General features: G+C 48.3%; 1 protein-coding gene across 6 annotated transcripts in view; it reads right to left on the reverse strand.

Annotated features, from left to right (window-relative positions):
* Positions 1 to 1,118: 1,118 nt before the first annotated feature.
* Positions 1,119 to 16,530, reverse strand: part of PHACTR1 (phosphatase and actin regulator 1) — a 287,803-nt gene continuing 272,391 nt past the window's right edge. For 4 of the 6 annotated variants that reach the window (XM_046640772.1, XM_046640775.1, XM_046640773.1 and 1 more), the window contains exons 10-13: positions 12,887 to 12,948; positions 8,130 to 8,270; positions 5,785 to 5,861; positions 1,121 to 4,616 (exon numbers count right to left, since the gene is read on the reverse strand). In XM_046640772.1, the coding sequence (XP_046496728.1) occupies positions 4,601 to 4,616; positions 5,785 to 5,861; positions 8,130 to 8,270; positions 12,887 to 12,948 (296 nt within the window). In that variant the 3' untranslated portion in view covers positions 1,121 to 4,600. Of the gene's footprint in view, positions 4,617 to 5,784; positions 5,862 to 8,129; positions 8,271 to 12,886; positions 12,949 to 16,530 lie in introns of all 6 variants that reach the window. The other 2 variants (XM_046640771.1, XM_046640770.1) reach the window with 1 other exon arrangement.

Genomic DNA, 16,530 nt, shown 5'->3' on the forward strand with positions numbered 1-16,530 from the left:
AGTCAAGTTCTACAGGTTAGACTTATTAAGGTCAGAGTGCTCTGAAGGGGAGGAGGTCGCAAAATGAGGGAGAAGCTCTTAGCTCGAAAGCTGAAATCCTTTCTGCAAACCACAGGCCCTCTCTCCTGTGACCACTCCTGCTCCAGCAACCCTCGGCCTGCACAGGCGAGAGCCTGCGCAGATATTCTGATGCAATGCTGCAGGATGCTGGAACCCAGTGGGGGCTTTGCGGCTGCTGCTCAGCAAAGAAATAAGCAGCACATACAGTCATTCCATTTCTCCGAGGCTGGAGATCCCCAGGCAAAGGAAAAGCGGTTCCCTTTGGATTGTACTCCCAAGCCCTTGCTACTCAGAAATGGGACTCTAGGACCAAGTGCATCAGCATGTCCTGGAAGCTAGTCAGAAAAGCAGACTCTCAGGCCCCCCACCCCAGACCGAGTTGGCATCTGCCCTTTAACAAGACCCCCCCGGTGATTCCTGGCAATGGTGCAGGGGAACAGCGCCATGCTAGCCTCCTCTTTCTTTCCCAGAGCCACCTGCCTACGTTGCCAGACCAAGGATCTATCACCCAGCAAGGTCACCCACCTTAAATGCAGCCAGCAAGCACTGCAGCCCTTTCTGCTTCCCTCAAAACCTCCAAAAGGTAAGTTAGGACCCAAAGGTTACGAGAGAAAGCTCTTTGCTTTACAGGACAAAGGCTTCTTTTTACAGGACTCAGGCTTCTCAAGAAAGGAGACAGATGTAAGTATTCAAAGAGCAAAGTCGTCTGGGGCTTTTGCTTCCGGGCAGTGACCCCGCAAAGGTCCCCCAGGGCATTGCTGCTGCGTAAGGCTGTCTGATATCTGACACTACGGACACGATTCTGAGTGCTGTAACAAGTTAATTTATATTCATCATTCCCGGATTATTAAAAGACAGTTGGGCAGTACATTTTAGATATTCTTAAAAAAACCTTGGGAAGAAAAAGGTCCTAGCATACAAAAATTATCTAGACAGTTAGCCTATGTGCAAGAATCCTTCCTCCCCCACTAATGCCAGCTCCCTGAGGTGGTCCTGTATCTCCGTAACTCTTACTCTTTTGCTGATGAGGGGACCTACCCCCGTCCCCAGCCAAATAGTATTCTCAGCGGTTCCTGCTGGTGGCTGATAAAACACACAGGAGTCAAGGATTTTTTTTTAGACTTTTTTTTTTTGGTTTGTTTTTAAAGAAACTGCATACATCATCAGAGACAAACAGTAATTTAAATACCATGCAGTTTCTGTATGTACAAAACCTAGGCCATAGAGATCCAGTTTACTTTGTACTCTATTTACATGGTTCTTCCTCATACAGCCCGTCATCTGTTAAATTAGAACACGGGAGAGCGCTCCCATACAAAGACGAACTATGTACAGACACCCGGGAAGCAAGTGGAAAAAGCAACCGGTTTGGGGATGAACAGACGAATGAGAAGAAAAAGTCGTTTAAGGTGACCTTCGCCCACTGGCTGTGCACAGGGAGAGTCTGAAATTCCATTCATCGAAGCACACACCACGAGTTTCATTCGGCAAATATAAATACACGTTCATAAGCGGGAGAAAAATAAACTCAGAGGTTTTCGTCACATCTACCGTCACATTGTTTGGTTTCTCTAATCTGACATAAAGGCTAAAGTTTTAAAAGTTTTACACGGCTTTGAGGGCCTTTGAGGGGGTGGGGATATATCAGCAATTTCGAGAGAGTATGTAGGCAGATGGCTGTCTCTTCTGTCATGGAGTGGGTGGGAGGTCGGGCCAATGTCTAATTTTGAGAGGAAAGCGTTTTGATTTGAGAAATTTCACATTTTGCCTCTCATGCTAATCCAAATGACAAAAGGCTGAACTGGGAATTTATACACACGAGATAAAACTTGAAAACTACAGCTTTCTTAGAAAAGAGATGCATTTTAAACCACCTAACCCATCTCTCTTTTTATTCCCTAATTAATGTCAAATTGTCATCTTTGAAGGTAACACACATTTTTCAGTTGTTGTAACAATGTGGCAAAAAAGAAATTTGGATAGATTTCTAGAAAGACCTCAAGATTTCAAGAAAGACACAGCAGAGGGCCCGCCCTGTGGTCTACTGAATATGCTGAGCCACTTACAATGGGCTGCAAGTAGCCACTTCGATGGTGGAGGAGTTTTAGTGGCATGGGAGGTGCCCCCCTATCTCTGTGCGGGTGACTTCTGGAAAAGGGTGCTCTGCAGGAAGAGAAGTAGAAACTGTGTTCAATTTCTTCCATGCACCAAGTGGACTGCAACACTAGGCGGACTGCACTTTGGGTGGAAAACCTGGCTGGCTGCAGCGACACTGACTTGGGCGTCATGTTCCCTGGGAATCTGAAAGGCCCAAGAACCAAGGCCAGCAGAGAAGCCCCTGGCCTTCGTAGGAGAAGTCCAGGCAGTGGAATGAGTTCCCTTAGGACTCGCTCCTGGGCCAGGGGAAGGCCTGACTGCCATGCCAGGTGCTGCGGGCCACCTGCCGCACAGCTGTGAGATAGAGAAAGCTCAGACTCAGCCCCTGGCAAGGCAGGCTCCTCCGCCTGGAACATGTGCCTGCCATAGAGGAATGAAACGAAAGAGCCCTACATCTCGTCATACCATTTGCACATTCAAATGTCAGTAAGCCTTTTGGGAAGACGGTGTTTACAGCTACACTAAAATCCTGACCACATTTTCCCTGAACGATACCTCTCCCCACGGCAGTAACTATTGAGATTCAACATTCAAAGAAAAAAAGGACCCAGTGATGGCGGACTCCTGGGGGTGGGCAGTGGTGGGCTCGCTCCAGGGGGTGCGAGGAAAGCATCTGATAGCTTTGCCACAGCTGCTGGCCACTGCCTCAAAAGCTGCCCTGAGCTCCCCCCAAAATATGCACCACTCCTGGGTTACTGCTGGCCACAGGAGCAGTTCATGCCTGCAGAACATTAAATGGCCTCATTGATGGGTGTGCATCCCAAGAGTCACGTGCTTCCCCCATGGTTCAGGGTGGGGAGTGGTTAACTCTTTTTTTGTGAAGGCCAAACTGGCATCTTTCTAAATTCTGGGCATGTGTGGTGGAGCGCGAGCCATCACCTGGAAAGATCGTGGTAACTATGAGACCACTGCAGGAGGCCAGGCAGAGCTTTGCGATGGAGGGCCCCACAAGCTCTGTCAGGAAGGAAAACAAAACGAAAGCAGCTGCAGTGGCCTTATTAAGATAGTTGTTAGGGTTTGGGAGTTGTCCTTCCTCTCTCTGTACATCCTACCCTCGGTGTTGCCCTGTCAACAGAGCCCTCTTTCCTGTGGTCCCAAGTGAGGAGGACAGTTAGAAATACATCTCAAATGTGTAATCATGCCTCTCACCAGCATCATGAGGGAGAGGAAGGATTCTCTCTGGATAACAGGAGCGGGAAGGTACAGCATTGCAGGCAAGGCTGATGTTTGCACGATTCTGGATATGCTGAACCCTGGGGCTTCTCCATAGAAACTCTTCAGTGCAAAAAAAAGGAGACTAGAAGGCTATCAAGTAGTACCAGTCCATCAGTGACTGGAAAGCCAGTCCTTAAGGAATGGTTCCTGGCCTGCATGCACTGGTCCTATACTCAGAGGCCATTAACTTCCAAGCCATACAGTCACTGGCCCTGGGGCACGCAGAGAAAATGAGGAACATTAGCCAAGCAGTTTCTTACTCCAGCCTTTGTGCCCTCAACAGGCGCACGCCCTTGCATTCATACTCACGACCACCACAGAAGGACCTTAGCAGTGGCTGGCTGTGTGTGTAAGATCACCTGTGACATTTGGCTTTTTTGATATGATGGGTCAATTAGTTTGAACTGAACAGATGACAACTTTCCCCTTCTAAACCAGAGCTTCCTGGAAGGCAGCTCAGCTCAGTCGGAGGGGACAGGACGGGTGCTCAGTGCCAGCCTTCCACACCTGGAGCGCACACACTGTCAGGACCGGCAGTCAACCAGACTCCCCCGGAAAAGGGCTCTTCCCTTTTGTTCACTGCGTGGATGATGGCTGAAGGGAGAGAAAGGACAGGGGCAACTGAAAACAGTGCTCCCTCTCAACATCCTTCTCTTAAGGGGCCCCCAAACCAGATGCCATGCCTGGAGCCAGTGTGTTTGGCCAAGTCTAGAAGGCCAACCAGATCATTTACTTTGCACGATCATCCCCAGGCCAAACCCACCGCCTCAGCTTTCTTTGGACTCAGGTGACAGACATTTTCGAGGAAGAGGTTCACTGGAGCCTAACTGAATGGGGCACCTGCCAGGCCTGGCCGCAGAGGACCAGGGCTGCTCCGAGTGCCAGGAAGTCTTCAGTGAGGCTGTGCCGGTGCCCTCGGCCCTGCTGGGGACGGGATACAGTTCGGTACCAGCAGTGGTCCCAGCAGCTCTGACCACGGAGCAGTCACCATCGTGTTTTCACAAATAGAATCCTGATTGTGTTTCCTTTTATTTTTCTTCTTCTTCTTTTTAAAAAAGGCAGTTCAGAAGATTTACATCGTGATGGGGAAGTGAATAAATACCAGCACTTATGGTTCTTATAAATTTATGTTTTGAAGACAGCATAGCACTCAAGAGGAATTCGACGGTTAAGGTCGGTGGAACCTGGGAAAACAAATAATTAAGACCAAGGGGCTGTCAAAGATGTCAGGTTCAACAGCCCAAACTTCCCATCCTCAGATTCCTTATCTCTGACAGCGACGGGGAGCTTTAAATCTCCAACCAAAGGCACGTCGCCACAGAACTCCTCCCATCCTTGAGGCCCACGAGATTCACCTTGGCTTTTGGAATGGTTTAATCTGGAGCTCCTCGGGGCCCCATGGGGTGGCCCTGGTGGCACTCAGCCCATGCCCTCAGCCTGGACTCAGCACAAGGTGGAGAACCCACCCTCGACCCTCCGAGTCTGAGTCCAGGCACTGCCCCTCTAAAGGCTCATAAAGGGGAGAGTCATGAAAATTCAGTCGGTGGCTCCATCACTAACCAGCCATGTGACCTTATACAAGCCCCTTAAATCTCTCCGTGCATCAGTTCCCCCTCAGATAGCACCGTACGAGACTCTCTGGGAGGATGACACAGAATCACAGAAGTGAACCCACTTTGGAAGTACCAGATTTGGCATTTTGCCCAGGTTTGGCCTCTGCTCACTGGCTGTAAATGGGGGCAATGATCTTTCCTCTTAAGCTTCAGCTTTCATGAAAACCCACTTTGGGGTTTAGATCTTCAGTGGCCCTACTGGCCCTTAGATCATTAGTTTGGATGAGTTAAAAACTAGGCTTTCAGGGCTAGCGCCGGTGGCCTAGAGGTTAAGTTCAGTGTGCTCTGCTTTGGTGGCCCAGGTTCGGTTCCCAGGTGTGGACCTACACCACTCATCAGTGGCCATGCTGTGGTGGCAACCTGCATACAAAATAGAGGAGGATTGGTGCAGACAAATCTTCCTCAAGCAAAAAGAGGAAGATTGGCTGTGGATGTTAACTCAGGGCCAATCTTCCACAGCAACAAAAAAAAAAAACACAAAAAAACCAAACAAACAGACAAATACCAGTCTTTCAGAAAGCTGCTTTTAGCCTGGGCCTTTCCTGCTCCTTCCCCTAGTTTCAAGAACCACAGTGGAACTTCATATCAACCTTTCTTCTATCTTCTCCCCCAGTGCACCTACCACACCACCTGTGATCCAGACGCAGACTGGATAGTTTAGTTTGTAATATTTAATAGTATGTAATATTTAGTTTTAAATATTACAATTTGAGGGGGAAAAACCCAACTCCATACTAACCTTGTTAAATGTCTACTCAATTCATGAACTTCCATTTCAGTGCTTTTAAATTCATTGAGCTCCTTTCGAATGGCAGCCTGGAATGAAGAGAAGCCCATGAATATGCAGAGAAGGCAGATGGAAAGAAGTTCACTTTTTATTTTATGTTGAACTATTTTCTTTCTTCGACAAAGCCATACAAATGTGTAAGATGGATTCTTCCACTGAGTGGAAAGAAATCATCTGAGACATCCTTTAGAACCTACTAAGAATCCCCCCTCCTCCTAAGTGTCAAGGGCAAATGATGATATCTGGGCTCTCACTCAGAGCATCTCTGTCGTCCTGTCTTGACAGAGCTGGTCCAGCTAGGCATCCATAGTGCGTGTGCCCCTGCCCCACACTCCTGGGCTCCCCAGTACACATTTAAATGTCAACCTCTCATCTTCCTTAGCTCATCACAGGCACAGAGGTGCCTCAAGATGGACACCTCTAGAAGGAGTGGATCAAATTTCCCAACCAAATTAAGGGAACGGGAGATGGCGAGCTCCTCCTTTCTCTGTGATGGATAAAGCCTTCGCTCTTTTATAACTGTATTGACTCAGGTGATATATTTCACCATAAAGGGTGCGGGATACGTTTTGAATAAGCTCAGATATTCTGAGATAACCCTGAATAACTGCATCCTTACAGCATGCTCACAGATGTGGCTGCAGCCGAGCGGGGAGGCTGGGCAATCAGACTGCAAGGAGACGTGAGGAGGGATTGGACTAGAAGAACCTCTGGGGTTGAAGAAGACCTCCCTTCTTCCTCGGGGGCTGCAATGTTCAACATGTGCCCTTTCCCAGAGCTCCTTCCAAGGTTGATATTTGCTCGATGGGAACATATCGAGGCACCGAGAGTCTGAGGATGGAAAAGTCTTTACGTAGGAGCAGAGTGGCTCCCCCTGGGGAAAGAAGGCATCCTCGGGTTTAAGTGCCTGTTTATGAACTTCAGGGGGGAACCCCTTCCTGTTCTTCTGTCCCCAGCAGCCTTTGAGAACTGGATGGATCCCTGCCTAACAGCTACTCAGAACTCGTGCATGTGGAGACATCTCGTACGTTCCCTTGACATGTGCTGACACCCTCATCCTTGGTAAGGAAGGAGGCTGCAGTCAAAGTGTGAACATCAGAGAACAAGGCCAGGGCCCCTTCCTTGTTCACATTTACATGATACACTGCCTGCTGGACTGCGTCTGTCTGTCCTGTGCATGGTGGTGGCAGTTCCTGGGGTCGCTCACCACAAATTCCCGTACAGGGAAGAGATGAGTGCTATGTTTAAGGCGAGGGTGGAGTTTTCCATTCATTAGGATCTGTGGGGTTGACCCAGCATGTGAGAGGCATTTCTGGGAGGTCTCTCTGCCTCTGGCCACATCAGTCCCACCCAAGAACAGTAGCTTCCCTGTGCTCCCGTTTCCTGCAATTTCTGGATCCTGCCAGAGGCTGTGCTGTAGACCACCTCCTGTATCCCGTGTACGGAGGCCACTGGCCCCCAGAATGGAGGAGGCAAAAGCAGGACTCCAGGGGAAGGTCCTTAAGTGTACCCCAGAGTCTCCTCATTGTCACTTGCACATTGGACAGTCATTATTTTAGACTTTTTTAAAAAAAGCCCTTAGCTCTCCAGTTCCTCATGGTGACGGGACTAGAATCACAAAGGATTACCATGCAGAGGTTCATTTTGATACATGGTCCAATGGACAGATGAGAATGACTTATCGTTGGCATCACTGCATTTCTTCTGAAAAAAGCTCAGCCTCCGATTATTATTCGTCTTTGTTTTCCAAATCGATCAGAGTTCTGTGTAGCGAGGCAGGTCTCGCTGTCTCTGTGATTTGTCTCCTACTTCTCCCATTAGGTTACGAGAACTGCAAACACAGCGACTTTGTCTCCTTTAGTTTTTCGAAGCCGCGCTGGGTGCCAAGGACAGTGTCCTCTGCACAGGAGGTCTGTGATGAGCCAGGAGCCTGCGCTCTTGAACTGCTCTGTGCCCAGACAAGTGCTATTCTGTTTTTCCGGCACAGGCTCTCACGCTGCCTTTCCTCCTCCTGTAAAGCAGCACAATTTTACGTGTCTGTCTTGTGCCTTCTCCAGAGCAGTGAGGAATCAATTCAGTGACCTATCCGCAGATCATCTGGAGCCCTTGGGGAAAGGTGTCGGGAAGCAGCTCTGTCAGCCTGCCCAGCGGGCACTTCATGCCCCATTACCGAGACTGTGACCATGGCCTGGCTGCTGATCTCAATACAGGCTCCCCAGCAGTGAGTGAGAAAGCCACTATGGGGGCAAACCAAAGCATGAGGACTGGCCGCCCCCTCTCCTCGCCCCTCTGCTTACTTTGTCGGCAGCGGTGAGGCGGGTCCACGGCTTGTCGGCCCTGCGGTCATAGTCCTGAGCGTCAGCCACCTCCACATAGTCGCTAAAGCGGATGAGGATCTTCCTTTCCCGAAGTTCTTCCACTGTGGGCCTTTGGCTGAGCTGCAGGGAGGGAGGGAGACAGATGCAGTCAACCAGAGAAGCTTAGATCGCTTGGTCTGTCCGGGAATTGATAGGTGTGGAAAATGAGGTCCCGAGAGGCAGCAGAGAGACCACCCAGCGAGCAAGGCACAGGGCTCAGGTGGGGGCCCCGGGGCTCCTGACTCCTGGACCTGGGACTTTTCCAGAACTCTAAGGAAGAGCTTTATTATCCCTTGAACTACCTCCAGGCCTATCCAGATAGACAGCCAGGCTGTCTCTTTCTTAATAACAGTGCAGCGTCTGGGTCTCTACCAGCAGCTCGTCTCTGTATGTGCGTGTGGGTGTCCGTTATGGATTTTCCCGTGACTGTCTTACTTCTGTCATCAGGTGACAGGAATCTTACAATGATTTTGTCACATTTTGGATTTGTGAGTCCACATCTGTGTGTCAGATTTAGTGTTCTCTGAAAGATGAGTTTGTAAATAATTTTAACACATGTGTGTTTTAGACACAAAAAAGTGTGTGACCAAACAGGACACAAACTCTGGGGTATGCAGAAACGGGAATATGTTGATTTATGAGGTCAGAAGAGACTCTGCTCCTCAAGAACTTCAAATGAAAGGTGAGTCCACAAACGCATGTATGCCAAGGAAGACCCGGGATGGGCCTTCTGGGTGGGTCTGCGGTGAATGAAACAAGTAAAAGGAAAATTCATATTTATTTAACCACCTTCCAGTGTCACCCACCAGCACCCTTCCTTTGTACTTGAACAACATAGGCTGACATTTCTATTATCTCTTCCTGTCACTAGGTTTATTTCTTCTGGAGCAACACAGTTGCTCTCTCTTTAGGATGCTGTCATTTCATGTTTAACTGATGTTATTTAAAAGCAATTTCTCCTCCAAGCCCTAGACTGTATTTAATTCTATTAATAGAAGATGCAGTCAGATAGAATCTTACCACAAAGGCCTCTAAAACAAACACACACAAGTGATTCCAAACTACCCTGGCTGTTTTGACTCTGTATCATGCAGCTGCCATACACCTTTGGCTGGTGCCAGAATGTTCCAACTTGCTGCCAACTAGCCTACAATGGAACAGCATAATTAGATGATTGCTTGGCTGGTATTAAATAGAATGGTGATGGGTACTGCTAGTCTCTGGACAGGACCAAGGCAGCGTGCAGCTCCCCTCTGGCCAATGGTGGGAAGATCTGGAGATCAGAGGCCAACCAGACTGTGCCACTACTGGTCCACTTGCCTAGACTGCGTGTAGTTCCCCCTCAAAGTGGGTCCACTCTGTCCTGAGGTGGCCCTGGTTTGCCTGGGACAGGACATTTTGGCATCAGTGGTGGCCTGTAGCAGGAAACCACAGATTTCCCAGGCTCAGTAGGTGGGGTTGCTATAAACAAAAATGGCGGCCCATCCTGACTCCAGAATGTGTTTCCCAAAATGTGAGTGCAGGGAGCTTTTGTACTACCTTTAAAATATATACAAACATTTAATGTTTACCATATTTACCCCAGACAAATAAGGACTCCTATTCAAATTCATCCCAGTTTGTGTTTCTAAGGACTAGCAAGGTTTACCCTGGGGTGTTAGATAAATAGTATTCATTTTTAAGTGCACCATGACGTGAGAAAGGTTGTTAAGCATGGAATTTCTAGTTTATATTTCTGGAAATCATGATCTGGATTTTACTGCCTGTGGCAGAGTCTGGAGTGAACTTAGAAAACTAGCTCTGAAGGTCAGGGATGATTTTTCATGCCTGAATCCTGTGTGGGCCTTAGACACAGCCTCTCCCAGTCGATAAGGCACTAGCCCAAGTGGTATGAGGCAGTGAGTGTTGGGGGGACTGACTTCTGCTGGGTGAGTCTCAGCTGGTGTGCGAACCAACCAACCAACGGCTGCCAGGACTCTTCTTTGTGCACGTGGGCTCACGCCCCTGAACACATGGGGCCCAGGAGATGTGCCTCAGGCTCACCGCTGGATGTGGCCCTCCGGGCACATGAACCCAAAGTCCTTCCTCGGACGCTAAGGAAATGATCTTTGTGGCCAAAGTTGGTTGTCTGGGGATGATTGGGTGGAAGAAGGGGTGGGGTGCAGGAGTTGGCAGCATTATGTTTCAATCTATGGCAGCAATAACATCATTTACAACCAAATACTCAACAAAAGAGTAAACTGAGACCCAAATTCCACTATTAATACAACCCAACCCAAGTGCATTTCCTCCCTCCCTCATTCCCACCTACCCCCCTTCCTTCCTTTCTTCCTTCCTCACTTCCTCCCATCCGTCCATCCATTTAGCTAGCTAGCTAGCATTTTTGGGGGAGGGGGAGGCAGGGATTTATTAAAACAGAAAGCATATACTTTTTAGCTTAGTCTCAATTTGGCTAAAGAAAATGACTGGTCTGTTGCTCTCAGCAGCAGCTACTGTGTTTTATTTTTCTCAATACATTAAAATTAATTAGAACCATATTGAGGAAATCTTCGGGCTGAGGGGAAGTAACTGAGCAGCAGCCACCATCAGTGGCATCTGGTCTTGGTATGATAAAGGCTCAAGAGGAAGAGAACTTGCCCAGAGCCAGGAGGTGACAGGGATTCCCCAACTGCTGGCTGGCACCACATCTCTGTGAAAGCTTCCCCCAGTCTCTCCCTTATTAACAGTTATCCCTTCACTCAAGCTCATGAATTCTAATTCACCAAGCCAGTCCCAGGGGAGGGCAAACGCTGAAATCACAAGGCCGTTTTCCTGGGAGAAGGAAGGAGAGGTAACCAGGAGGAGGAAGAGGCATTTATCTTGTCTTGAAGGCCTGCAAAAACTAGGGGCCATTTGGGGGTGCTTATCCCTAGCATCCTCTATCCTAGGGGAGATGTGTGGGAGGGAACTCTCCTCTCTCTCCCTCTCCTGCCAAATAATCAATTAGCCAAGGTTTTCTCTGCAAAATCGTATACCTTTCTTAAAGAGATAAGAATTAAATACATATCTAAGTATTTTCCTATGACTAGTTTTTAGCAAGAAACCATAAAGTTTAGGACAATTTTGGGGTCCCAGCAATCAACACTAAGGAACTTTATGAAAATCTGAGAATTTTTCTGAATGTCTAGACCTTTCTATGTCAGACATGAGGGGGTAGCACCAGCCTCCTTTTGAAACCTGTCATTTCAAAGACACACTTAGAACAACCTGATGCCTTTCCCCGATTTTCTCACTGCTCAGTCTTGGGAGAAAGGATGCCCCACATCCAAAGACTGAGCAGTCTCAAGGGTGTAAGCATCAGGCCCTGACAGGGGTGAGGGTGCCTGATGAAGTGAGGTCACTGAGCTCTTATTCTAGTCCCCACCAGGGGGACACCAGGTGTCACTTGCCTTTCAGGGACTTGTTTATCCTACTCCTTTTAATTGGGATGGCATTTGGCTTGTCACCAGATGTATGGGACACTCTAAGGGAGAGAAAGTGTTGAGGAGCACAAATCATCACCTTAATAATTGGTATGATATTTTAGGATCTCTGAATTTCTTCCTCTGCATAGTATTTCTAGGGAGAAAAATCCATTAATAAACCTTTTAAAATTAATTTTAATGGGTCTCCTAACTGTCTCTAAGATTTGAGTATCTTTCTCTCAAGATAGTCACTGTAGGACGCTGATTGAAAACACTCTAGTCAGACAGAATAGAGTATTTATCTTATGTGTCATCAATTAATTAAACTTGTCAATATCCTCCAAGAATGGCCTCAAATAAGAGTTTATTATTGAAGAGGCCACTCATATAGAATTAAAATCATTTGGGGCTACACTGCATTGCTAAGCCATCTATTTTGGGGGTTAAAAACATATAAGAATTCTGGCTTTATGACTTTTATCTAAGTGCTTTTCAAACATCTTCATTACATTTATTAGTACTTTTGGCATTCTCCTAATTCAGTAATTCAAATTGGATTTTGCATAATAAAGTCAAATAGTTCCTAGGGAATAGGTAAGAAATCGTATCAGGGAGACAAGGAACATGCATGCTTTCCCAGGGTCCTAGTAAATAACTACTTATATTTGAACTACTGATCTTTTTTTCTTTTTTTGGTAAGGAAGATTGTCCCTGAGCTAACATCTGTGCCAATCTTTCTCCATTCTGCATGTGGGATGCCTCCACAGCATGGCTTGATGAGCGGTGTGTAGGTCCATGATCAAGATCCAAACCCACAAAACCCCGGGCTGCCAAAGCAGAGTGCGTGAACTTAACCACTATGCTACCAGACCGGCCCCTGAACTATTGATTTTGATAGTAAATTTCCAATTGCTTAATGGGGTTAGAGTGAAGTTTTAAAAATAAAATGTTCACTGTAACTGAAAATATAATGCACCTGACATCAAGTTGCTTGGAGGAGGTGAGTGTCACAAAATCAAGTAACATAGATTGTCACCAGTCAAAGGGACTGAAGGTCATGAAACTGAGTGGAACACTGTCCCCTGGAGAGGTCCTGTGGAGTCGGGAGAGCTGCATGCTCTGACACTCGAGGACTGGAACCACTAATGTTGCCTCCAACGGGCCAGGCAGCTGAGTGACCAAGAGGGGGCGCAGGAGCGGAGGGTGGCCCACCTTCCCCTGGCCCAGCTCTGGAGGCACGGAGCACCACCTCACCTTTCGAGTTAGCCTCCTCTTGATCTCTCTTTTCTCCTCTTGTTCCTCTTGTTCATTCCGAGCTGAAAGAAACATTTAAGATGCTTTTGATTTTGCTAAACAGCGTGGCACACAGGTACATCCCTGAACCTTTGCAGGCTCTAGGCCAAGCACCCCACAGTTTGCAAGGGGGAAGAGAGAGCTCCTGTCCCTGTCCCGGCCACCCTTCTGTTGCGGGGGTGCTTCCCAAACTGCCTCCACTATTTCAAATTGGTGATGAGCAGGTTGACCTTATTCTGTTTTCTTTATGTCACCTGGGGTTTCAAGTCTCAGGAAATGCTGAGTTGAGAAATGTGGCCAAGACGCAAGGAGGTGGGTCCTAAAGGCGTGGGGGTGCTGTTAGTAGTGACAAGGGCATCTGGGGAGAGGTGAGGCTCCCTTCTTTGGACAAGCCTTGGGCCTCGCTCAACTCTGCCTGGAGCCTCATGGCAACTGAAGGGGGCTCATTGTGATGCGGCCTTGTGTCTGGTGCACTGTGGGGTAGAACAGAAGACTGGCCCCTCGGGGGTGCCTGTCACCTGCTGCAGGAACAAAAGGAGGCACAGCTACTGCCAAACGCAAGGCTGGCTGCAGGAAGAGGAATTTCAAAACGCTCACCTTTCGCAAGCCCTGATTCCATTAATTCTTTGAATCTTCCAAGAAGTCCACAGAACACGTGTGAGGCCAGAGCGTGGGATACAACTGCCTGCATCTAGACTTTTAAGGAGTGTCTTAGAGCAGACTGCGAGCCTAAACGTTCTCAGTTTAATATGTGGGGTGAGTTATTCATCAGATGTTTATAGAGCCATAGGTAAAAGACCTGGGGAAGAGAGCAGGGATCTGCGGGGCAGACAGCGTGGGCTTGTTTCTCCTTTAAGCTACCTGAACGACCTCAGGTACATCACTTTCCTTCTGGGCCTTGGAAGGGAAGCATGGATATAAGCATTACATTGTCTAGCTTGAAGGAAATCACGGAAGTCAACCTGTGCCAAAGAAGGCCTGTGATTCTCACCCACTGAATTTAGAATGGCATTAGGACAAGGAAGCTGCTTCCAGTTGATCTGGCATAGGGTGCATTAAGAGCACCCCGGGCACTCGTTCTCCCATTTTGAAATCACTGTTATTAGATGATGTTTCAATAACTTAACTTATCGTTATCAGTGCACACTTGCAATCCAGCTACCTCAGTACAGGACAGATCTTTAAAAGAGGGAAGCCCCTGTGCACAGAAGTGGGGTCCCGCCCTGCCCCTCCCTGCCAGCTCTCACAGCAGCAAACACAACCACACCCAACTCACGCTGCCGGTGGCAACACCTCCCACTAGAAGGGATGCTGGCAGGTGAGAGCAGAACTCAGGCCCTTGAGTGAAACCCCCAGGGGCACGAATTGGCTGCTGCTCTGCCTGCCTTTGGGGCTCAGGATCCTGTATGGGGGCAGCACAAGAAATGCCCACATCCTTCAGTGGGCCAAGGTCCCCAGAGGTCCCTGCTGCAGTTGGCTCCACAGTGCTCCAAACCCCAACGTGAGAGCGCTTTCCTGTGGATTTAAAAATCCTCTCTCCCTCCCAGAGTTCCCTTTAAATATGCAAATTCTCTTGGATAAAAACCCATTAAACTAGTCAGCCATTAATATCTTAGTATGAACTAATCTATCGGAGGTAAATCGGGAGGCAGACAGCAAGACCCAGAAGAAGGGAGACCCCAGACAGGTGTATTTGCAGGTGGGAGGGAGGATGGGAGGAGACGTCTAGTCTGGATGGTGGGTGCCCAGGAGGCAGGGCAAGACACTTGATTAAAATGTATAGACTCACAGGCTATTAGGACCATAAAAGGCCGAGAGACCACCTAGTCTACCACTGTTTGTAAATGAGGATGTGAAAGCCCAGGGGAGTGAAGTGGCTGGTCACACCCTACACGGCTAGTTAGTCAGACAAACAGTTGTCTCACTAGAACACGCTGCCTCTTCCCCTGTCATGTTTTGCTTGGGGCCGGCCCTCCTCCTCATTACGGGTTACTGGCCTCAGACTCTAGTCGGGGCCTCCTCATCCTACAGGCCCCCTTTCCCAGCCATGAAGGTCAGCATTCTGTGACCAAGCACAGAGCCTTCATCTCTGATGGGCCTTTCTTTGGTCCCTCTGAGGGGCAGGGCCCCAAGCTACCACCCATGGCATCTATACCTTTAGTTCAAAGCCATTTACAAACGCAAGGTCATGAATTCTCAGGCTGAGGGTACCAAGACAACCCCATTAGGCAACTGGGAGGACAGGCCAAGAAAGGCCCACAACGTTGTCATCATCTACTACCACCATCAGAGTGAGCTCATTATGTGCTCAAACGTGCACAGTGTCTCATTGGCTGCTGAACAAAGCAAGTGCCACCTGGGCTGGGCAGGGTGGGGCTGGGAGCCAGAGGCAGCCTCTCAAGCTCCATCACCCAAGGATGACGTCTCTGTGTACCACTCTCCAGTATCCTCAGAGAGATGGTTTCTCAAATGACTGAAAGCCCAGAAAATAAGTTTTAGAATACACGGCTTGAGGTGTTTTCTTATACCACTAAACACTTCTTGTTTGACAAGCAGACGAGGTTAAAAAAAATTATTTAAGAAAACAAAGTTCCAGGATGCAGGGAAAAAAATAAGAACTAATGGGAAAAATAAGTTCCTCTCCAAAAAGTTTTGACACAGAAATGATCAACCTGTTTGAATTTGGCCAAGCAGTTCTTTAATCTGCAGCTGTTTGAACAAGACAAGAAAGAAGAGGGGAAAGGACGAAAAGGAACCAGGTGACAATCTTTTAAGCCCACTCTGGTCCCCTGACTCTAAGCCCCCCAGGCTTACTAGACTCAAGCAACTGTCTCTAAGAGCTCAGTGTTTCTGGATGGCAATCAACGCCTACCACGAGGCCACTGCCTGTGATCTCCCACGGATCTGGGCAAGCAAGAAGTGGGGGCTGGGGCCTTCAGGAAGCCAGACGGGAGCTGGGGACTTTATATCTTCTCTTTCTAAAACCCTCGCCCCTGCTGAGAGAAGCACTATTTTCTGAAATCTGAATAATCGCCCGGAAGTTTTCAGCTTCTTTCAGTTTAGGAGTCAGGTTGGAGGCCCCAAGTACAGTGTGGCCCCCTGAGTAAATTATACAGAGATTCCTTCAGAAGATGACAGATCGGTGTTAGGCACGCGCGGGGGGTGAAGTGGCAGAGACAGAAGGAAGCACATGCACCCGATTTCTGATTTTAGGGATAAATGGACACTTTTCTGCTTTTCTTTCTCTTGAATAGTGGAAAGATTATAATGGACCAGGTATCAGATTGGGGCAGAAAGGGAGACATCACACAGGCCAAGTGCTTCCCTGATCAGGGGAATCATCTGAAAAAGTTCTAACCCACTTTGTAGCATATTAAGCTTAGAAACTTTTATGGGCATCCCTTGGTTAGAAAAAATATATAGACGAATTCCTAGAGACCTAGGATATACATGAGGTGCCCTCAGAACTGAGGAAGGCCAATCCTGAAAATAACACCGCTGAGAGTTGGGGAAGTGGCGGCTGGCCTGGCCCAGGCAGGCAGGATGTTGATAAAGGCCAACAGTTCACAGATGGGTGCACTGGAGGGGCTGCAGACGACAAACCT

This window comes from Equus quagga, chromosome 15, assembly GCF_021613505.1.
Source record: "Equus quagga isolate Etosha38 chromosome 15, UCLA_HA_Equagga_1.0, whole genome shotgun sequence".
Classification (NCBI taxonomy): domain Eukaryota; kingdom Metazoa; phylum Chordata; class Mammalia; order Perissodactyla; family Equidae; genus Equus; species Equus quagga.